General features: G+C 39.0%; 1 protein-coding gene across 1 annotated transcript in view; it reads right to left on the reverse strand.

The window, feature by feature from the left end:
- The window catches only part of LOC124802791 (succinate dehydrogenase [ubiquinone] iron-sulfur subunit, mitochondrial-like), a 115,455-nt gene that overhangs the window by 39,740 nt on the left and 51,787 nt on the right, over positions 1-23,928 (reverse strand). The window contains exon 3 of the mRNA XM_047263793.1: positions 15,507-15,608. Coding sequence (XP_047119749.1) covers positions 15,507-15,608 — 102 coding nt within the window. The remainder of the gene's footprint in view (positions 1-15,506; positions 15,609-23,928) is intronic.

Consider the following 23,928-nt stretch of genomic DNA (forward strand, 5'->3'; position numbering starts at 1 on the left):
GAGCAATGTCGTTACCCTTGTGAACGGGCATAGTGTTCAAACATCGTCCCCGACCATGACAGCTGACAGCGCTTGTCTGATGCTTCATTAGTTCTGTCCTGAACCAATTAATCACACTAAAAGGGGAGTTAGCCCTCTTAGTGGTTTGTTCTTTTCGTCGCCTTTTACAACTGGCAGAACATACCGGAGGCCTATTCTTTTCCCGGGCCACCATGGTTATTATTATTATTATTATTATTTCTTTCCTTTCTCAGACGTTATGTCAGGCATTTGTGGTATCATCTTGTATGTGTCTGTTTCTGCTTGTATCCACCGAGCATTATTATTATTATTATTATTAGGAATATTATTATATTTTGTGCATGTGTATGTTTACTGAATATATCTATCAGTTAAAATTCAAAACTTCAATATGTACAATGAGTGAAGTGGCCTTGCCGACTGGAAGTTGTGGTCAATATATTCTCCATCATTTTCTGGCTGACGGAAAAAATAATTTTCAGGCTCTTGTAAATGGTGAAGATAATTCACCCACCACCCCACAAGAGGAGAAAGTTGTTGATTGAAATTTTGTGAAAATATCCTGCCACAATAAAAGACACCTTTCTTTTAATGATTTCCACCCCAAATCCTGTATCATGTCTGTGACATTCTACCCCCTAATTCTCGATAACACAAAAGATGCTGTGCTTTTTTGAAATTTTGCAATGTACTCCATTAATCCCATCCGGTAAGGATCCTACGCTGTGCAGCAATATACCAAAAGAGGATGGATAGCATAGTGTAGGCAGCCTCTTGGACCTACTGATAACAAACAGACCCGAACTTTTCGACTCTGTAAGTGCAGAACAGGGAATCAGTGATCATAAGGCCATTGCAGCATCCCTGAATATGGAAGTAAATAGGAATATAAAAAAGGGAGGAAGGCGTATCTGTTTAGCAAGAGTAATAGAACGCAGATTTCAGACTACCTAACAGAACAAAACGAAAATTTCTGTTCCGACACTGACAATGTTGAGTGTTTATGGAAAAAGTTCAAGGCAATCGTAAAATGTGTTTTAGACAGATATGTACTGAGTAAAACTGTGAGGGATGGGAAAAACCCTCCGTGGTTCAACAGCAAAGTTAGGAAACTACCGCGAAAGCAAAGAGAGCTTCACTCCAAGTTTACACGCAGCCAAAACCTCTCAGACAAACGATGTCAAAGTTAGCGTAAAGAGGGCTATGCTTGAAGCATTCAGTGAATTCGAAAGTAAAATTCTATGTATCGACTTGACAGAAAATCCTAGGAAGTTCTGGTCTTATGTTAAATCAGTAAGTGGCTCAAAACAGCATATCCAGACACTCCGGAATGATGATGGCATTGAAACAGAGGATGACACACGTAAAGCTGAAATACTAAACACCTTTTTCCAAAGCTGTTTCACAGAGGAAGACCGCATTGCAGTTCCTTCTCTAAATCCTCGCACAAACGAAAAAATGGCTGACATCGAAATAAGTGTCAAAGGAATAGAAAAGCACCTGGAATCACTCAACAGAGGAAAGTCCACTGGACCTGAAGGGATACCAATTCGATTCTACACAGAGTACGCGAAAGACCTTGCCCCCCCCCCCCTTCTAACAGCCATGTACCGCAAGTCTCTAGAGGAACGGAAGGTTCCAAATGATTGGAAAAGAGCTCAGGTACTCCCAGTCTTCAAGAAGGGTCATTGAGCAGATGCGCAAAACTATAGACCTATATCTCTGATGTCAATCTGTTGTAGAATTTTAGAACATGTTTTTTGCTCATGTATCATGTCATTTTTGGAAACACAGAATCTACTCTGTAGGAGTCAACATGGATTCCGGAAACAGCGATCGTGTGAGACCCAACTCACTTTATTTGTTCATGAGACCCAGAAAATATTAGATACAGGCTCCCAGGTAGATGCTATTTTTCCTTGACTTCTGGAAGGCGTTCGATACAGTTCCGCACTGTCGCCTGATAAGCAAAGTAAGAGCCTACGGAATATCAGACCAGCTGTGTGGCTGGATGAAGAGTTTTTAGCAAACAGAACACAGCATGTTGTTATCAATGGAGAGACGTCTACAGACGTTAAAGTAACCTCTGGCATCCCACAGGTGAGTGTTATGGGACCATTGCTTTTCACAATATATATAAATGACCTAGTAGATAGTGTCGGAAGTTCAAAGCGGTTTTTCGCAGATGATGCTGTAGTATACAGAGAAGTTGCAGCATTAGAAAATTGTAGCAAAATGCAGGAAGATCTGCAGCAGATAGGCACTTGGTGCAGGGAGTGGCAACTGACCCTTAATATAGACAAATGTAATGTATTGCGAATGCATAGAGAGAAGGATCCTTTATTGTATGATTATATGATAGCGGAACAAACACTGGTAGCAGTTACTTCTGTAAAATATCTGGGAGTATGCATACGGAACGATTTGAAGTGGAATGATCATATAAAATTAATTGTTGGTAAGGCGGGTACCAGATTGAGATTCATTGGGAGAGTCCTTAGAAAATGTAGTCCATCAGCAAAGGAGGTGGCTTACAAAACACTCGTTCGACCTATACTTGAGTATTGCTCATCAGTGTTGGAATGTACCAGATCGGGTTGATGGAGGAGGTAGAGAAGATCCAAAGAAGAGTGGCACGTTTCATCACAGGGTTATTTGGTAACCGTGATAGCGTTACAGAGATGTTTAGCAAACTCAAGTGGCAGACTCTGCAAGAGAGGCGTTCTGCATCGCGGTGTAGCTTGCTTGCCAGGTTTCGAAAGGGTGCGTTTCTGGATGAGGTATCGAATATATTGCTTCCCCCTACTTATACTTCCCGAGGAGATCACGAATGTAAAATTAGAGAGATTGGAGTGCGCACGGAGGCTTTGCGACAGTCGTTCTTCCCGCGAATCATACGCGACTGGAACAGAAAAGGAAGGTAATGACAGTGGCACGTAAAGTGCCCTCTGCCACACACCGTTGGGTGGCTTGCAGAGTATAAATGTAGATGTAGATGTAGATGTGTTGCCTCTTCTAAGTGTTCTGCTAGTAAAACACAGTCTTTGGTTCACCTTCCCCACGACATTTTCTATGTGGTCATTCCAATTTAAGTTGTACATAATTGTAATTCCTAGGTATATAGTTGAATTTGCAGCCTTTACATTTGATTGATTAATCATGTAACTGAAGTTTAATGGATTCCTTTCAGCACCCATGTGGATGACCTCACATTTTTCATTATTTAGAGGTCAATTGCCAATTTTTGCACCAAACATATCTAACTTGTTTTGCAGATGGTTTAGATCTTCTTATGACTTTACTAGATAATAAGTGAAGTATTGTTTGGTTTTATCTCTACAGGTCTTTACAAAAGATAAACTGACAGATAGTTAACAAGCTCTACTGAGAAAAATGAGTAAGTCTTCTTTCTAAGGCCACTTTATCAAAACCTTTGAAAAGACTTGAAATAGTAAAATTAATCTGTAATTAGAGGTGGTATGCTTACCTCCATTTTTTAGATTGGTGCTACTACAGAATAGTTAAGTCTCAGATGAAATATATGCTGAGTCATTGACAGATTGCAGAGATAGCTGCTATCAAATCAGCACAAAGTTTTGATCCTCTGCTAGAAAAACCATCACATCTAGCAGAATTTTCACCTTACAGTGGCCTGATAAATCTTGTAATTCCATTAGATCTTGTATTTCTTCAATTGAAGTGTACTGGTTGTGGATACAGTCAGCTCAGAAAAAGTATATGAAAAACATGTTACTGTTGATAAGAACAGATTTGATGCATGGTTGCAAGAAGTCACACAAAATGACTGCTGGCTTGAATTTCATACAAGAACATTCTTATTTTTATTTCTTATTTTTATGAGATTTGTTCAAATAAAAAATTATACCATTTATTTAATAACTAATTTTGTATTCAGTGTGAAATAAAAATTGTGGTGTGGTAAAACTCTATATGGTGCTCTCAATATTCATCTGGTGTCAACACACACTTGTGATGCTTTCTGTCATTTTATACATCCATTTATCTTTTTCTCTTGAGATGGTTTGATACAATTAAACCTAAGATATATTTTCTATCAATCAGTGTCTCAGGGTATGTTTGCTAATACACTCGATAACACCCATTTACAAAACCGGAGATAATCAAGCCACCTCCAACAACAGGCCTAAATATTCTTTCCAGTCTTTTCAAAAGTGTTTGAGAAAGTGGCCTATGATAGAATACTGACCCATTTAATTGATCAGAACTCATTAACCACTTTTCAGTATGGCTTCTGTAACAGATTCTCCACACAGAAAGGAATACAGGACCTAGCAGAACTAAACACTCAAAATTATGCTTTCATTGTGTGGATCACAAAATTGCACCCATGAGAACCCCTTCAGTGTGAGATTGCAAAATGCCAATGGTGTTTACGGCCTTCAACACCCCACATATTGTCTTTCAAGCAACCATAATAATGGCTGCTAATGGCAACAGGGGGCAGGACTTGCAGGTGTGCAATGGCGAGCATGAGACTACAGTGCATAGTTGAACTGCTTAGTCGACGAGTAACTCACAACAGTGCTGTAGTGCTAGTGGTGTTGATACAAAGCAGAGCAATAGCAATGATAAATAAAGCAAACATTACATTATATCTACAACAACAGTTGCCAAAGTTGACATTTTGTCAGAAAAAAAACCAAAGAATTTCACAAAGTGAGAAAGAAGTGGCAGATGAAACATTAGTGTTTCTGCGACATCAGTCAATGGAATGTGTGGTCTTGTGAGGGTTGACTGTGTGGACAATGTAAATGAGGAGTACAATGAGGACAATACATGCTTGATATTGAAACAAGTGTCGAGACATGGAGCTCATCCTCGTTTTTGGACAGGGAGCCACAAATCCTGATTCCAGTGAAATGTAGTAAAGGACAGCCATTGTCCAAGGAGTGAGTACTAAACATAATTATGTACATGTAAGATCATCCGCGGCATAGTACAAAACAATTATGAATGGATTTCAAATAAGTGTGCAGTAACATCACCATGTAATGCATAAGAAAAACTATGGGTATTCAAGTGAGGACAAGGCACACTTATTACAAAAACTGGTGTTTGTGCATTTCAAGAATGCTCTATAAAATTTACAAGATGTGCATGATAGTGACCTACTACATTATGCACATCACATTGCGTGTGATATATATAGATTACAGTAATTTCAAGGGAACTAGAGGAGGGTAGCATAACATTAAACAATGCTATAGAACTGGAAGACGTAAGATAATGAAATGTCAAACAAACCATCAACTTGACGATGCAGAGAAAACTGTGGAATTGGCATAAAATTTTTAGATGAGGTAAATAAACATATCCCATCATTCAGTAAGGAATTTGGTTTGAATTTTGACCAATCAGGATTTGAAGAGGAAATGCACATGTTGAAAGGAACCCTGGAAATTAGAGGTATCAAGATAAACTAACATCAATGTCTTAAAGCATTAACATACAATTACGCTGACTGTTAGCTGTGTAGTAAATTGGCTGGAAAGTTATTTATTGTGCTGTGAGAAGTTGGAGATCCTCTGCCCCCTATGATTTTTTCTTGTGTGAGTGATCATGCAAGATCAGTAGCGAATATTTACATCACAGCAAGCAAGAGTGGGAAAAAGGCATAAGAGAACTACAGCTACAGTATGAGCACTGCTTTTGGCCAGCAGCTGGTCAAAATAACTTGCTTTTCCTTGATTCCTGGTCTACATACAAAAATCATACTCTTTCAGAGCAAACTATCCCTCCTCAAAAGTGTGTGTCATTGCAATTCATACCACCTGGAATCACTGGACAAATTCAGCCTCTGAATGCTCCCCCTCCCCTTGCCTATAATACATATTATTGCATTACTTGCAGGTACACTTTAAAATAGCCAGTTTCATCATAAGATGCACGACAAACTGTTTTGCATTCAGTTGCAAGCCATCACATTCCATCAGTTCTCATCAACCCATTACACCAATACGCATCCTTAAGGAGTGGATACCTAGCGGAACATTCTGCATGGTTTCATAGCTCCCGAGGAGTTCACCTTTGATCTGGATGGTGTGATCATTCATGATCACTCTGGCGCACCATTTTTCATTCAGTGTTCCTGATGCAAGTTTTGAACATTTCTTGATTGTTGAAGATGTCCATTTCATGAAGTGTAATAAATTCATCCCATAGAAGATTGCTCTGCACCTCCCAGACACTCATTTTCTGTCACCCTCCTGATGCACACTGTCTGTCATTAGCAATTGATATTTTTTCTGTCATGACTGTTAACACACCACCTTCAAATATGCCTTATTAAAGATTGAACATGTGACCTCACACTCAAGGAGTTCCATATCAGTAAGCTTAATGTTGTGGCATTACTGGCATCCCTCTTGCAGGCATGGAATCTTGCCCCTACAGCAGAAAGCAGAGGGTCTCAGAAAAAGACTGTATCTCAGGTGTGAAAATAACCTCAGGTGTGCCACAGGAACTGTACTGGTCCCACCCTTGTTTCTAACCCACATAAATGACCTTCCAATAACTATAGGACAATTCTAAATCTTTAATTTTTGCTGATGACACAAGCATACTAATCAAGGACCCAAACTCAACCCTAGCAAAAACAGTTCAGATGACAGCTGAACAGTGATTCACAGCTAACAGTTTAAGTCTTAACCTCACAAAGACTCGTGCTGTATTACGCAATTTCAAACCAACAATAGTGGCATGCTAGCACTAGGAGTAAACATTAATGAGGCACAGTGTGTGAAATTCCTTGGCGGCCAGCTAGATGAGAGGTTAAAATGCATAAACTAATCAAAAATCTCAGCTTGGCATGTTATGCTCTTAGAAGCATCTCCCATTGTGTTCACTTACAGACAAGTGTAGTGGCGCATTTGGAATACTTTCATTTCTTGTTGTCTTATGCTGTTATCTTCTGGGACCTGCAACTGAAGTAAATAAAGTGTCTGTTCAGCAGAAGCGAGTTGTAAGAATATTATGTACAGTATATCACAGTACATCTCGCGGAAGCCTTTTTAAGCATCTTGAAATTCTTGATCTCACTTCTCAATATATTTACTCCTTAATTGTTTTTGTTGCTGTAAATAAAAATCACCTCCATGAACCATGGACCTTGCCATTGGCTGGGAGGCTTGCAAGCTTCCGCGATAAAGATATCCATACTGTAGGTGTAACCACAATGGAGGGGTGTCTGTTGAGTGGCCAGACAAGTGTGTGGGTCCTGAAGAGAGGCAGCAACCTTGTCTGTAGTTGCAGGTACAAGAGTCTGGATGATTGACGATCTGGCCTTATTACATCAACCAAAATGGCCTTGCTGTGCTGGTACTGCAAATGGCTGAAAGCAAGGGAAAATTATTGCCGTAATTTTTTCTGAGGGCATGCAGCTTTACTGCATGGTTAACTGATGATGACATCCTCTTGGGTAAAATATTTTGGACGTAAAATAGTCCCTCATTCAGATCTCCAAGCAGGGACTGCTCAGGAGGACGTCGTTATCAAGAGAGTGTGGAGAGTGTGGAATATCAGATCCTTTAATTGGACAGGTATGTTAGAAAATTTAAAATGGGAAATGGATAGGTTAAAGTTAGATATAGTGGGAATTAGTGAAGTTCAGTGGCAGGAGGAACAGGACTTCTGATCAGGCAAATACAAGGTTATAAATACAAAATCAAATATGGATAATGCAGGAGGAGGTTCAATAATGAATTAAAAAAAATAGGAATGCAGTAAGCTACTATGAACAACATAGTGAATGCATTATTGTAGCCAAGATAGACACGAAGCCCACACCTACCACAGTAGTACAAGTTTACATGCCAACTAGTTCTGCAGATGATGAAGAGATTGAAGAAATATATGATGCAATAAAAGAAATTATTCAGATAGTTAAGGGAGATAAAAATTCAATAATCATGGAGGACTAGAATTCGATAGTAGGAAAAGGAAGAGAAGGAAAAGTAGTAGGTGAACATAGACTGGAAGTAAGGAATAAAAGAGAAAGCCACCTGGTAGAGTTTTGCACAGAGCATAACTTAATCATAGCTAACAATTGGTTTAAGACTCATGAAAGAAGGTTGTGTGCATGGAAGAGGCCTGGAGACACTGGAAGATTTCAGATAGATTATATAATGGTAAGACAGTGGTTTAGGGACCAGTTTTAAATTGTAAGACATTTCTGGGGGAACAGATGTGGACACTGATCACAATTTATTGGTTTTGAACTGAAGAAACCACAAAAATGTAGGAATTTAAGAAGATGGGACCAGGGTAAACTGAAAGAACCAGAGGTTGTAGAGAGTGTCAGTGAGAGCGTTAGGGAATGATTGACCAGAACATGAGAAAGAAATACATTAGAGGAAGAATGGGTAGCTTTGAGAGATGAAAAAGTGAAGGCAGCAAAGGATCAAGTAGGTAAAAAGGTGAGGGCTAGTAGAAATCCTTGGGTAACAGAAGAGATTGATGACAAGGAGAAAATATAAAAATGCAGTAAATGAAGCAGGGAAAAAGGAATATAAACGTCTCAAAAATGAGATTGACAGGAAGTGCAAAATGGCTAAGCAGGGATGGCTGGAGGACAAATGTAAGGATGTAGGAGCATATATCACTAGGGGCAAGACAGATACTGCCTACAGGAAAATTAAAGAGACCTTTGAAGAAAAGAGAACCATCTGTATGAATACCAAGAGCTCAGATGGAAGACCAGTCCTAAGCAAAGAAGGAAAAGCAGAAAAGTAGGAGGAGGATATACAGGGACTATACAAGGGCAATGCACTTGAGAACAATATTATGGAAATGGAAGAGGATGTAGATGAAGATGAAATGGGAGATATGATACTGCATGAAGAATTTGACAGAGTACTGAAAGACCTAAGTCAAAACTAGCACCTGGGAGTAGACAGAATTCCATTAGAACTACTGATAGCCTTCCATTTGGTGAACAAGATGTATGAGACAGGCAAATACCCTCAGACTTCAAGAAGAACATAATAATTCCAATCCCAAAGAAAGCAGGTGTTTACAGGTGTGAAAATTACCGAACTATCACTTTAATAAGTAACAGTTGTAGAATACTAACACATATTCTTTACAGATGAATGGAAAAACTAGTAGAATCTGACCTTGAGGAAGATCAGTTTGGATTCCATAGAAATGTTGGAACACGTGAGGCAATATGGACCCTACAACTTATCTTAGAAGATAGGTTCAGGAAAAGCAAACCTACATTTCTAGCATTTTTGACTTAAAGAAAGCTTTTGATGATGTTGACTGGAATATTCTCTTTCAAAGTTTGAAAGTGGCAGGGGTAAAACACAGGGAGCAAAAGGCTTTTTACAATTTGTACAGAAACCAGAGTCAAGAGGCACGAAAAGGAGGCAGTGATTGAGAAGGGAGTGAGACAGGGTTGTAGCCTATCCCTGATGTTATTCAATCAGTATACTGAGCAAGCAGTAAAGGAAACAAAAGAAAAATTTGGCGTATGAATTAAAATCCATGAGGTTTGCCTAAGACATTGTAATTCTATCGGAGACAGCAAAGTACCTGGAAGAACAGTTGAACGGAATGGACAGTGTCTTGAAAGGAGGATTAAGATGAACATCAACAAAAGGAAAACAAGGAAATTAACTCAGGTGATGCAGGGGGAATTAGATTAGGAAATGAGACACTTAAAGCAGTAGATGAGTTTTTCTATCTGGAAAGCAAAATAACTGATTATGGTCAAAGTAGAGAGGATATAAAATGTAGAATGGCTATGGCAAGGAAAGTGTTTCTGAAGAAGAGAAATTTATTAACATTGAGTATAGATTTAAGTGTCATAAAGTTCTTTCTGGAAGTTTTTGTATGGAGTGTAGCTATGTATGGAAGTAAAGCATGGACAATAAATAGTTTGGACAAAAAGAGAATACAAGCTTCTGAAATGTGGTGCTACAGAAGAATGCTGAAGATTATGTGGGTAGATCATGTAACTAATGAGGAGGTACTGAATAGAATTGGGGAGAAGAGGAATTTGTGGCACAACTTGACTAGAAGAAAGGATCAGTTGGTAGGACATGTTTTCAGGCATCAAGGAATCTCCAATTTAGTATTGTAGGGAAGCATGGAGGGTAAAAATCATAGAGGGAGACCAAGATATTGAATACACTAAGCAGATTCAGAAGGATGTACATTGCAGTGGTTTCTCAGAGATGAAGAGGCTTGCACAGGATAGAGCAGCATGGACAGAATCATCAAATCAGTTTCTGGACTGAATACCACAACAACAACAACAACAATAAAAATCAGTTTCAACCTAATTGTGATATACACTGACACAATAAAGATACTGGCTACTGCAATACAGGCCATAAAAATTATTTTCATGTTGATTTTGCCAACTTCTTCAGGTTTCAGACTGGAGTTATGTATCTTCTGGTAAGGTATTCAGCAAGCTCCCATTTAAGGTAGGGCAAGAAGATGGAAATCCCTGCTCATCATCATCATTTGCATCTTCTTTGTTTCCTCTTTATCCAGGATCAGCCAGATTGGGACATTTATGGTACTTCTCCACTTTCCCCCATCTTTCCACTATTCTTCTTCTAAAACTTTTTTTGTTCCTGTCCAGATTCCTTCTTTTTAACAGGATACTCTCCACCATGCACCATACAGTGACTTGCGAAATATCTATGTAGATGTAGAGGTCCTTATCTGAGGCTGGTTTTGAAGTAACTTTCCATAGATAGGCTATTATTACAATTTAGTTGCCACTCCCAAAGGCATTTTAGAGCCACTATGAAACCTTTGCTATGTGAAAGAAAATTAAAAATGTACCTCATTAGCTACTCATTGTAAAAGTTATCTGAATATCTTGATTCTGGACTGAAAGGTTCTGTTGGCTATGTGCCGAGTATTAGTGCTTGTTACACACCTGAATGACAACTAATAACACACTATAATTAGAATCATTATTTATAGGTGTAAAAAATATTTTATTTGAAAAATACCATTGTATTCATGTAATTATTAGGCTACTAATAGCAGACGAACAGCATCAACATAACAAAAACTGAGGAGGCAGCATGTTTCTCAAGGTAGCAGCTTTCTTGCTAATTTATTTGGTTCAATTTAGATCATAATAGCATAAATAGCATTAAGCAGTATAATGATAGTTTATATTGTAACCCCACTGGATGAATCAGTAGATCAGTTGATATAATTATTCATACATGAAGTGAGGTGACTTTTTGTGAGGTAAAAGGTTACATCTGCCAGCACCATGTCATGGGGCAAAATACCCACAACATATTTAATGGCTCCCATGGGTTGCCTGCCACAGACTCACTTGTTGCAAACAGGCAATGTTTACTGCAGTTCTCCCATGTACCTACTCACAATGATCCTGTGCTAGGCAGTTTTCTCCTGGACTGTGATTTGGACTTTGTCATTATCTATCATTGATTTTCGAGTAGCACATGGACTTGCTTGTCTGCATAATGTGATACTGTCTTTGCTCACCATTCAGCTGACCATTGCATTCCCAGTAAACTAACTGATGGTATACCGGTGCACTGAGATGATGCTTCGTATCTGAGTGCTTCCTAATTGAATCTGCAAACAATGTTCTCCTGCACTATCATGGGAGTTATTCAAAAATTTTCCAGGGTACTGTATTGGTCAAAAGCTACCCACCTCCAGAGGATTTTAATTTTGTATATTTCCAGGAGAGTTAGGAACTATTACTTCCTCTGATTTATTTGTAAATAATCTGTGCTTAATAAAATCTGTGTTGTTGAAGAAGCAGAATTGCAACAGTTGCAGTGATGATTTTTTGGAACCATAACCCAACCCGTGCTTGTCAGGGTGTTTTGCTGCTTGTTTCAACCACTATTGGCAAGCAGCTTTTTGAACTATGGAAACAACAGCTCAATCAGTAGCACAAGATCATACAGAATCTGACAAACTGGGCACATTTACAATTATATTATAAAACTAAAAACCTGCCTCGATTGCGAAAAAAGCACCTAGTGTTAAGTGTTAACCCAGGCTTCGGCGTAGGTAACTACACCTTCTTCAGAACAACAATAAAACCCGCAAGTGCCTAAGAAGACCTTTGTCAATGATTAAAACACCATAGCTATACATTTACAAACGAAAAAGAAAAGGAAAACACAAACTGTACATATGTGCAAAGTCAAAACCAGTATTTAACTTAATGGTGTACGCTCCACCTCACACCAGCCTATGTTTGATGGGCCATGACCCACCATAAACTGCAGCTACAAATGGTTGCTCACTTCCACCCTCACGCGCTATGTATGCACATGCATAAGACAAGGGAAGTTACTTGAATGTGGATGCGCGTACAAATACGAGAAAGTTTTACATGGGTTGGGGCTAAATAGCCCATATATTCCCAACCGTGGATCAATGTATATCAAAAAATTAAATGGATAGAACAAGAGACGAGCTAAATAGGAGATGAAACCTAAATATAACTGCATAGGTGGCTTCATATATAAGTTTCTTTACTAGCATAAGTAACCGTGTGCAGTTATATTTAGGTTTCATCTCCTATTTAGCTCGTCTCTTGTTCTATCCATTTCATTTTTTGATATACATTGATCCATGGTTGGGAATATATGGGCTATTTAGCCTCAACCCATGTAAAACTTTCTCGTATTTGTATGCACATGTGCATTCAAGTAACTTCCCTTGTCTTGTGCATGTGCATGCATAGCAGGTGAGGCTTGTAAGTGAGCAACCGTTTGTAGCTGCAGTTTATGGTAGGTCATGGCCCATCGAACATAGGCCGGTGTGAGGTGGAGTGTACACCATAAAGTTAAGTAGTGGTTTCGACTTTGCACATATGTACTGTTTGTGTTTTCCTTTTCTTTTTCGTTTATAAATGTATAGCTATGGTGTTCTTTTAATCATTGACAAAGGTCTTCTTAGGCACTTGCGGGTTTTATTATTGTTCTGAAGAAGGTGTAGTTATCTACGCCGAAACCTGGGTTAACACTTAACACTAGGTGCTTTTTTCGCAATCGAGGCGGATTTTTAGTTTTTTAATATATTAACCAACGATTGCTGACGTGCTGCGATGTTGAAGGTTCTTACATTTACAGTTGCTTCCAATATCTTGGGTTCCCAGCCATTCAGTAGAACTGGGTGGTGTACAAAACATTTAGGACTTCATTTCTAGACAAGTTATATTGAGTGCCCTGAGCAACTGCAAGCCTATCTATTATCTTCAGACCTACATCGCCACTACTCAGTTACTTTTAAGTGAACAGTTTGATGTAAAAATGCATGTGGTGGTCATTTCTTATAAAAACGCATGTGGTGGTCATTCATTTAGAGTTCCTGCAACATTGTAAGGCAAAATCAGACAATTATGCATCTCGGAATGCACACCTAGAAGGTCTGAGTAGAAAATGCAAGTTTATGTGTTCTTGTAGAGTATCATATGCAGAATCATTAATATGTTATGTGCTGATTAGATTAGTGCTGGGCATTGATGTGCATGCTGGAGTGTTATGGTAGTCAGAGCCTTCTTTAGCTGAGTCTTGCATATTGCTAGAAGTTTCAAGATTCTGCAAGCAGCTCAGGTTTCCATTTCTATGGCTACCACATTTTTTGATGTTGGTTTATGGCCATCACAGCTAAGGATATATCCTATATACTTGATGGAAGGCTGAAAGAAGGAGCATTTCTAGTTACACTTTAGTCCGGCTTGTGAAAGGATATCACCTTTAGTCACTGCTCACAAACCAGGTGTGCTAATGCAAGACTGTGAAGATTTAAAAAGTTTGGGAAATTTTCAGTCAATTGTGGACTCATATGCCCTTCTGCATCTTGATGAATTATTTTCAAAATTAATAGGGTCTGTATTTCCCTAAGGCTGCTCTCTTTTGGAACCTTATTTTCAACTTCCTTTGGACAAGTTTTTCCAAAGTCATACTGGTATTAAATACTCCTTACAGCCTCTATCAATACAACAGGTTACTGTCAGCATTGCTAGCACACAAGAAATCTGTAGAACAAACTATTGCCAATATTCCACCACATATCAATTATCTGGATGATATAATTATTGCAGGATGGACTCAGAAGGAGCATCTCTCAAATCTCCAGTGGGTATTTTTAGTCCTTTCACAAGCCGGACTAAAGTGTAACTAGAAATGCTCCTTCTTTCAGCCTTCCATCAAGTATATAGGATATATCCTTAGCTGTGATGGCCATAAACCAACATCAAAAAATGTGGTAGCCATTTTTCATGTTCCTACACCAAAGAACATAAATGAATTGCAGGTTTGTATGGGCAAGGTTATGTATTATGCACAATTTATCCCCCAAACTGTAATGATAGCCCATCCATTGAATTGACTGCTGAGAAAAGGCAAGTCTTTTCAGTAGTTCCAGACTGTCATTAGGTACTTGATAAGCCGAAGCAATGTCTTAAACTGGTTCTTGCCTGACATTGTATCAGCTTCATTTACCTCTTGCTTTGACTTTGAATGCATCAGCATGCAGCATCGGGGCTCTTAGATCACAAAAGTACCAAATGGTTCAGAATGGCCAGTCACATTCACTTCTTAAACACTCCTTACACCACAGAAAATTATTTCCAGATAAGGAGGCACTGGTAACTGCAAGTTTCACAATTTTCCATATATTTATTTATTTTATTGTGACTGTCTATGTACTCCATAAATTCTGTTGTTTTATAATACATACATTTTCCTTGTAGTTTTTCCACCTTCTGTACGTAATACCACTTCAAGCTATTCTTCAGCACTCTTGTCTTGTATCAATTTCATTTTATTGTGATTGTTAGTTTAATTTAAACTGTTATAAAGGCACTGTTTTTTGTGTTTTTATATCAACATTTTTCTGGCTTGTTCCCTCCATATTTATTTGTCATTTAACTTCAACATTTTTAATTTCATTGCCACTACACTTTCAAGATGACATTTACTTCATATTCATATGTCACTCTGGAAGTCACACATGTTTTTCAACGTTGTTCACTAAAGTTGTGCCTCTTTGGCCATGATAGTTAAAGTCAGATGATGGCCTGGTAATATGGAAACCAGTAAATGAAATAAATTAATACTGTAGTATATACACATTATTTTGATTTTCATTTATAATTATTTTTACTTTCTTATTCATGGCAACCAATCATTGTGTGGTCACCTAAGTCAGTAAACCCACGTCGCAAAATATCTCTGTGTAGCTCAGCCACAAAAATTGCTAACAGGAACTGCATAATTTAAAAAGCTAAGAATTTTAGTTTTAATGCATCTGCCATCCTCCCTGTTGTGTTGTAAGTTTCATATGTGATTAGCAACTTTTTCCATTTATCTCACAGAAAATATGTTGTACAAATGCCCTAGAAAGAGTGAAAGTGAATTTTCTTGGAAAATAAAAGGAACCTGAAAAGCAATGTGAAGAGGACTTCAGACACTTACGTGCAGGAGTGCTGCTGGTCCCAGAAATTTAGTGCCATTCCACCAGTACGAAGGGCATGATGTAGAGCAACAGGCACACAAAATGCATTCATAGAGATTTTCCTGAAAGAAACAATGCAATTACTTTATATGCCCCAACACAACACAGATGGACTTCAATAAAGGGACAATCTTCAGACTCAGTTTTTGAAGCAATAAAGTTGTCAGTTTATCTCAGTACTAAAATTAAATTCATGGCAAATTTATTTATGAAATAAGATATAAGCAGTTTCTACTCTGGAAAATACAAGGTGGAAAAACAGCAATATTATGAAAAGATTAGATTGCTACTCACTGTATGGAGAAGATGTTGAATCACTGACAGGCTCAGCAAAAAGACTGCTATACATTTGAGCTTTCAACCAAAAGGCCTTCTTCTAAAGTAGAAAACACACACACATTCACACAAGCACAATTCACACACACATGACCTTGTCTCTGGCCACTGCGGATGGACTGCATACAGCAACTGCACCCGATAAGAGAAGCAATCTCCATATATTTTTATTGCATCCATAACAGCACTGACACAATCTTCTAATGATATAAAAATGGGTGCATAAATCTTACTTGACTTCATGTCACACCTGTTAAAATTATTGAAGACAGGGAGTGACAATCATGTCTCTATGCAAATTTATTTGTAGAGACTTTGAGAATAATATCATCCACACAACCCCAAAGATGGCAAGGGAAGATATGGGCATGAACTATCACACAATCACCTTGTATCAACGAAAATACTCAATTTTTGAAAATATAATGTAGTTGGGTAGATCAAAAATCTATTCATCAAGCAAAGACAACACACATATAAAAAAGGCATTACATATGCAAGCTTTTGAGGCCAGTGGCTCCTTCTTCTGGCAGAAGGTTGAAAGGGAAGAAAGAGGGGTGAAGGAAATGAACTGGAGAGGTTTAGAAAAAGGGGTAAATTTCAGAAAAGTCACCCAGAATGCCGGGTCGGGGGAAACTTACTGGATGGGATGAGAAGGAAAGACTAATTGTTGGCGCTGCACTATACAAGATTTGAAAACCTGAGAGCTTGAAGGTGGAAGATATGGTAATATTCAAGATAGAGATTACTGCTAAAACATTGTGCACACATTAACAAGAGCAAAAAGATAAGTACATTGCATGTGATTAGAAGTGGGAGGAGGATGGAAAAAAATAGACAGTTCAGAAAATGAAAGATGTAGAAAACTAAAATGGAGTGAAGGAAGGAATAGTTACTGTGAAGAAATGTTAAGACTGAAGAAATTAATGTAAATTAAGGCCAGGTGGATGGCAAAAACCAAGGACATGTTGTAGCACCAGTTTCCGCCTCCAGAGTTCTGAGAAATTGGCGTCTGGGGAAGAATCCTGATGGCACATGTGGTGCAACAGGTGTCAAGGTCACTACTGTCGTGTTGTAGTGCATATTCTCTAACAGGATATAGTGTGTTGGCAGTGTACACCCTCTGCCTATGCCTCTTCATCCTAACTGATAACTTGGTGGTAGTCATCCTGAATTAAAAGGCCAAACAGTGTTTACATAAAAGGTGGTATAGACGTGTCTCGTTTCACAGGTGGCTCTCCTTTGATAGCCAGTTACAGTGTTGGTATAGGTGTTGGTAGAATGGTGCAAAGGGTGAGTCTTGCATTGGAGGCAGTCACAGGGGTACGAGCCATAGAGTAGGGAGACGGGTACAGAAGGAGCATAGTGTCTGACAAGGATATTGTGGAGATTGAGATGGCGACACAAAGCTATTCTGGGTGTGGTGGGCAAAATCTCAGACAGAATGGACCTCATATCAGGGCATAATCTTAGGAAGTCATGGCCTTGTAGTAGTAGCTGATTAATACATTCAAGATCAGGATAATACTGAGTGACAAGTGGTGTACTCCTAGTATGTTTTTTGGAGGGATCAGCAGTATCAGAATTGGATGTGATGGCCCAGGAAAATTGTTTCTGAACTTGGCTGGTGGGGTAATTATGTTCGGTGAAGGCTGAGGTGAGAATAGAAGTGTATTGTTGAAAAGAGTCTGCATCTGAACAAATACGTTTGCCTCGAATGCCAAGGCTGTATGGGAGGGAATATTTGACATGGGAAGTATGGTAAGTATGGTAATTGTAAAAATATAAGTACTGTTGTTTGTTAGTAGGTTGAATGTGGACAGAAGTGTGTAGCTGGCCTTTGGTGAGGATGAGATCAACATCAAGGAAAGTCATGGGATTCGGAACAGGTGAGGGTGGGTTGTTTGGATGAGGTAAGAAGTTCTATGGATTGAGGTGTTGGTCCCTGTGAGGGGCCTGAGATTTCAAGGAGGGACTGCAGGTCAGTTTTAATCACAAGGATGGGATCTTGATGGCAGATGCTGTGTGTAGAGGTGTCAGAGAGCTGTCATAGACCTTCAATGATACTTTCCTGTTAGTCAAGTACCACAGTGGAAGATCCCTTGTCTGCTGGAAGGATAATAATGTAGTCATCAGCTTTTGGGGTACGAAGAGCTTGGAGTTGTGCAGAAGACAGGTTAGGCTCACGTTGTAGGGACCTAAGGGAGTGCTGTGAAGCAATGCTAGATATGAGGAATTCTTGGAAGGCTTGTAATGGATAATTTTGAGGTAGCAGTGGTGAATCGAGTTGGGACCATAGTTGGAACTTTTTAAAGCAGGGTTCAATGTCAGGTTTGCTGTTTGAAAGGTTTTGGGATTGGGTTGAAAAGTGGTATTTCCCATTGACATTATGTGTGAAGGGAAGTAGGTCCTTCACCATAATAGCATGATTAAATGGAGGTTTAGGGCTGAACACGAGACCCTTGGATAATACAAGGTAATTTAGGAGAGGACAGTGCTTTAGACTAGCGGTTGAGAACACTGTACTGTTGTGACTTACTTTAACAACTCATGTATCCAAATTGCTGACAAGAACAATATACAGAACAATGGAAAGGAAAATCAAGGATTTGTTAGATGATGATTAGTTTGGTTTTAGGGAAGATAAAGGCACCACAAAGGTAGATCTGACTTATACCTGATAATGGAAACAAGATTTAAGGAAAATCAATAAATGTGTATAGGATTTGTGAGCCTACAAAAAATATTTGGCTATGTAAAATGGTACAAGATGCTCAAATTCTCAGGAAAATAGGTGTAATATTTAGGGATAGATGGGTAATCCATACATATTATAAAATTGTGTGTGTGTGTTCCGTGTGTGTGTGTGTGTGTGTGTGTGTGTGTGTGTGTGTGTGTTCCACATCTTCTAAACCACTGAACAGATTTCACCCAAACTTGGTACACATATACCTTACTGTCAAGCAACAATTGCTATGGGGGTAAGAACCATCTAAGGATCAAAGGGGTGGTGGTGCTGAAAAAGAAGCTTAGCCCACAATGTGTGAATTCCCAGACTTCATTCATCCGGCATTTGAGAATGAGAGTTTTTAGTGACTTGAAACAAACTTTAAACATAATTTCAAATCCTTGCAAATTTTTTCTCACTGTCAACCCCTATAAAATGATGAAAGAAAAAAGGTTTATTGCTTAGTACTTTCCTACTGTTGATGCAGTAATAGTACTGCATGAGGCACAACATCATAATTTATTACTTCTTTACTACTAACTGTATTTGTGAAACATTCTGCAGATAGTATGCACTTATATCACTGAATGTAAATTACATCATTGTAGGATACAGAGCTCATGAGATATGATATAATAAACAATGAGATACATGAAAAACTGCCGCATCATGTATGACCTGTAAATTTATTACTTCTTTGGTACTAATTCTATTTGCAATAAATTTCACAGACAGTATGCACTCGCCACTGAATGTGCCTACAATATTGTATCAGTGTATGACACATAGGTCAGGAGGTACGATATCATAAACAGTGAGATGCATGACAAAGTGCCGCATCATACATAATGTTTAAATTTATTACTTTGTTCCTACAAACTCCACTTGCAACACGAGCTGCAGATAGTATCCACATATGCCTCTGAATGTATCTACAACATTATATCTTTGTACAACACACAGTTCAGGAGATGTGAAATCATAAACATTAAGCACAAGTCCATCCACTGTGTGGTATGGGCGTGGACACAGAGCTATAAATAAATATCTGTGCAACGTCAGATTTCTCTACAGTATATTTATGAGCACCAAGAGGGAACAATAGGAGTGCAAGACTTAGACTGAAGTGCAAGTATTAGAAATACCATAGGACTAGGATGTAGAAAGATAATATACAATATGCACAAGAATAAAGAGGTAAAAATAAGAATTGAAGACCAAAATAAAGTGCTAGGATCAGAAAGGGTATTAGACAGGGATGTAGTCTTCTGCCCCTACTGTTCAACCTATACATCAAGGAAGCAATGACAGAAATATAAGAAAGGTTCAGGAACTGGATTAATATTCATAGGGAAAGAATACGAATGATAAGATTCACTGATGACATTGCAATCCTCCATGAAATTGAAGAATTACAGGGTCTGTTGAATGGAATGAACAGTCTAATGTTCCCGAATATGGCTTTAGAGTACACTGGAACAAGAGACCAAAAAAAATGAGAAGTAGCAGAAACGAGAATAATGAGAAACTTAACATGAGAACTGGTGGTCACTAAGTACACGAAGTTAAGGAATTCTGCTATTTTGGAAACAAAATAAGCCGTGATGGATGAAACAAGGTCATAGAAAGCAGACTTTCACAGGCAAAGAGGGCACATCTGACCTAGAGAACTCTAATGGTGTCACACATAGGACTCAATTTGAGGAAGAAATTTCTGAAAATGTACTTCTGGTGCAGAGCATTCTCTGGAAGCGGACTGTGGAAAAACTGGAACAGAAAAGAACTGAAACATTTGAGATGTGGTGCTACAGATGGATGTTCAAAATTAGTTGGACAGATAATATAAGGAGCAAGGAGGCTATCCACAGAAACAGTGATGAGAGGAACTTGTGGAAAAACTGACAGGATGAAGGGGCAGGATAATAGGATATATTTTAAAACACCAAAGAATGACTTCCGTAGTGCTTGAGGAATCTATAGGGGGCAAAACTGTAGCAGAAGACAGAATCTGAAATATTTTCCGATGATAACTAGAACAACTAACAGGGACCAGTCCTTTGTGCAAACTTCTTGGACAGTATTGTAGTTTGTGGAACTTATAAAGAAGAACATCTCTGTAATCGGTGCAAATTATCCTGAATATTACAAACCAAAGGTCTGCACTGAGCAGCTAAAAAATAATAATTCTTACATAAAAACTAAATCATAATGTAAATGAAGCTTGAAAGAAATTGAAAAATTATGTTCCCCACACTGAAGGAAGGCATTCTGCCCTGAGATGCTGGAGTTGGCAGGCATGAAGTGTGGTTGCCTGTGTGTATAAATGGAGTGTGTCTCTCTTTTAATGATGAAGCCTGTGGTCAAAAGCTTTATGAAAGTCTTTTAATTGTGCCTGTCTGCAACTTAATGTCTCTTCTTTATGGTAAGTAGCAGTCTGTCTTTTCCTACATTGTTGATATTCCTACAGGAGTTTCCATTGTTCCAAACTGAAGGAAGATTAAGATTTTAGATCCCTTCAACAATAAGATCACTGGAGGCAGAGAACAAGCTTCCACAAGGATAAACTACATAAGGCATTCCACAGTTTACAGATGATACAACTATTGTTGTCAGAATAGCAATTTACTCTGCAAAATTAATTTTACTTGAATAAATCAGTGAAATTTAATAGAATATATTGAAAAAGAATAATAGTTCTTTCAAGTTTTTGGAAGTTATGAAGAAGAGTGAATATATTAACAAACATTATAGCATTATGAATGTTTTCTCAGTCTGAATTTAGTTTTATTCTGTGATGCAGTTAGTCAGTATGACCCCATGCTACAAGCTTTGAAGATAAGACTCCTTTCTTGCAAGAGGGATGCAATTTAAGTTTGATGGGTAGAATTATGGTCCACATAATGAAAGTTCTTGATAAAGTCATAGTCTACACCAACAAGCTGGATTTTCTTGCTTAGAGCACTTGCCCCGCGAAAGGCAAAGTTCCCGAGTTCAAGTCTCGGTTGGGCACACAGTTTTAATCTGCCAGGAAGTTTCATAATAGGCAGTGTCTTGAAAAAGGGGTAAATGGTGTGTATCAATAAATGGTTCAAATGGCTCTGAGCACTATGCAACTTAACTTCTGAGGTCATCAGTTGCCTAGAACTTAGAACTAATTAAACCTAACTAGCCTAAGGACATCACACACATCCTTGCCCGAGGCAGGATTCAAACCTGCGACCGTAGTGGTCACGCAGTTCCAGACTGAAGTGCCTAGAACTGCACGGCCACACCGGCCGGCTGTGTATCAATAAAACTGAAACATGGGCAATGGAGTCTAGCAGAATTAAGCAAGGTGATTCTGGGTAAATTAAATCAGGAAGTTACATCCTAAAAATAATAGATAAGTTTTGATATTTTGGAACAAAATAATAAATGTCAACAGAAATAAGGAGAATATGTGATGTATATTGACAATGGCAAGAAAAGGTTTTCTGAAGAAGAGAAGTACATTAATATCACATAAGAATTTAACTACTAGAAGTCTTTTTTTAAGTATTTGTCCTAAGTGAAACAGGTCCAATTAACATTACAGAGAAGAACATAGCATCTCTTTTGTCATTTCATGTTACAGAAGAATGTTGAAGATTAGTTGCATAGTTCAAATGGCTAATGGTGATATATTGCATAAAGTCCTGGAGGAAAGTAGCTTACTATGGTGGCGATTCTAGGAGAGTAATAAAAAATCTTGTAGTAACTTGATGGGGATATCACTGCAATCCATCAATGACTCCGGACATGCTTTCTGACAGGCTAAATACATTGCAGTAACATCAGTCAATAAAAGTGAAGATAATCAAGCCACGTCTAATCACAAGGCTGTTTCACTATTTACAGCCTTTTCAAAAGTTTTGAGAAAGTGGCCTTCAGTAGGAAACTGAGACCCCCGCCCTTTTTTTTCCCTCCAGAAGGACTTACTAACTGCCTCTCATAAGAAAATGTCACCAACTCAACCTCACATTTTAAGCAGAAAAAAGCACACTTGCAAGTATCAGCCTCAGCAATTGATCCTGTGTGAATATTTGGGCCATAATTATGACAGTATGCAGTCATGACCTTCTGAATATACAATGGTTGTCACTCTCTCCCACCTACTATAGCCACCTAATGCCCGAGTGCAAAGCACTGTACAGTGAAGTGAGTGAAAGGTTTGTGAAGTACTGTTTGGATATAGGTAACAAGGTTTGTTCACTGGGTCACAATGCATAGTTTATAACCTGTAGACGGTGCCAGAGACCTCTTTTCTTTTAACATTTTTATGCTTCAACTCACAAATGCTGTGTAAGTTAATGAAATGAATGAGTAGCTCATCATAACTGCCATCTGCTTCACATCTGCTGTGCAGCGAGCTACGTTAATTTAAGTATTAACTGTATTTTCCTCACTTGTCACTTCTTCTTCCATGTGTTTTTGCTTTTAGGAAGCTTTAATTGTCGAGTGCTAGTAATAGTGTTCCATAGATTTCGTGTTTGTTTTGAATACAGTCAGAGAGAGTCCCTTTGTCAACCATAGTGCCAGTAGTGCTAGTGTTTGTTTTCAATACAGTCCAGAGACAGGTAGTGTTATTTTCATTGTTTTCTACAAGAAGTGTCTAGCAACCACAGTTTAGTCAACAATCAGCTGCCTTTAGTGAATTAGCAGTCTAGTTAAAAGTTGATTAACTCTCTACAGTAAATTGATTTCTTAGGATGGATAGGACGTGTGACTGCTGTGTACAGACGCAGGAGGAGCTGGCTACTGTTCGCGAACAGCTGAACGTGTTGGTGGCCGTGGTCAGCCGTCTTCAGGCTGCTGCCTTGGAGTGTAGCGGCAGTGGGGAGTCTGGTGCGTCACATGGTACACCCCAGGTGTTACATGCTTCACCCACTGTCCCTGCTCTGGCCGTTGGGCCACCCTCTCCCCAAGGGGTGTGGCGGGTTCAGCGGCGCACGAGGCAGAGGGTCAATTTGGAGGCTGGCCGTGTGGCATCACCCACTCTGCCTGTGAGTCGACATGTGGCTGCTCCTTCAGCAAGGTCCAAGCAGGCACATGGGGGGAGGGGTTTATTAGTTATTGGGAGCTCCAACATTAGGCGGGTGATGGGGTCCCTTAAGGAAATAGCGGAAAGGTCGGGGAAGAAGCCAGTGTTCACTCTGTATGGTTGCCGGGGGGTCTCATCCGAGATGAGGAGGAGGCCCTGCCGGTGGCGATAGGGAGCACTGGGTGCACCGGACTGCAAATTGTTGCTCATGTCGGCACCAATGACTCCTGCCGTCTGGGTTCAGAGGTCATCCTCAGTT

The sequence above is a fragment of the Schistocerca piceifrons genome, chromosome 6, assembly GCF_021461385.2.
Source record: "Schistocerca piceifrons isolate TAMUIC-IGC-003096 chromosome 6, iqSchPice1.1, whole genome shotgun sequence".
In the NCBI taxonomy this organism is placed as follows: Eukaryota; Metazoa; Arthropoda; class Insecta; order Orthoptera; family Acrididae; genus Schistocerca; species Schistocerca piceifrons.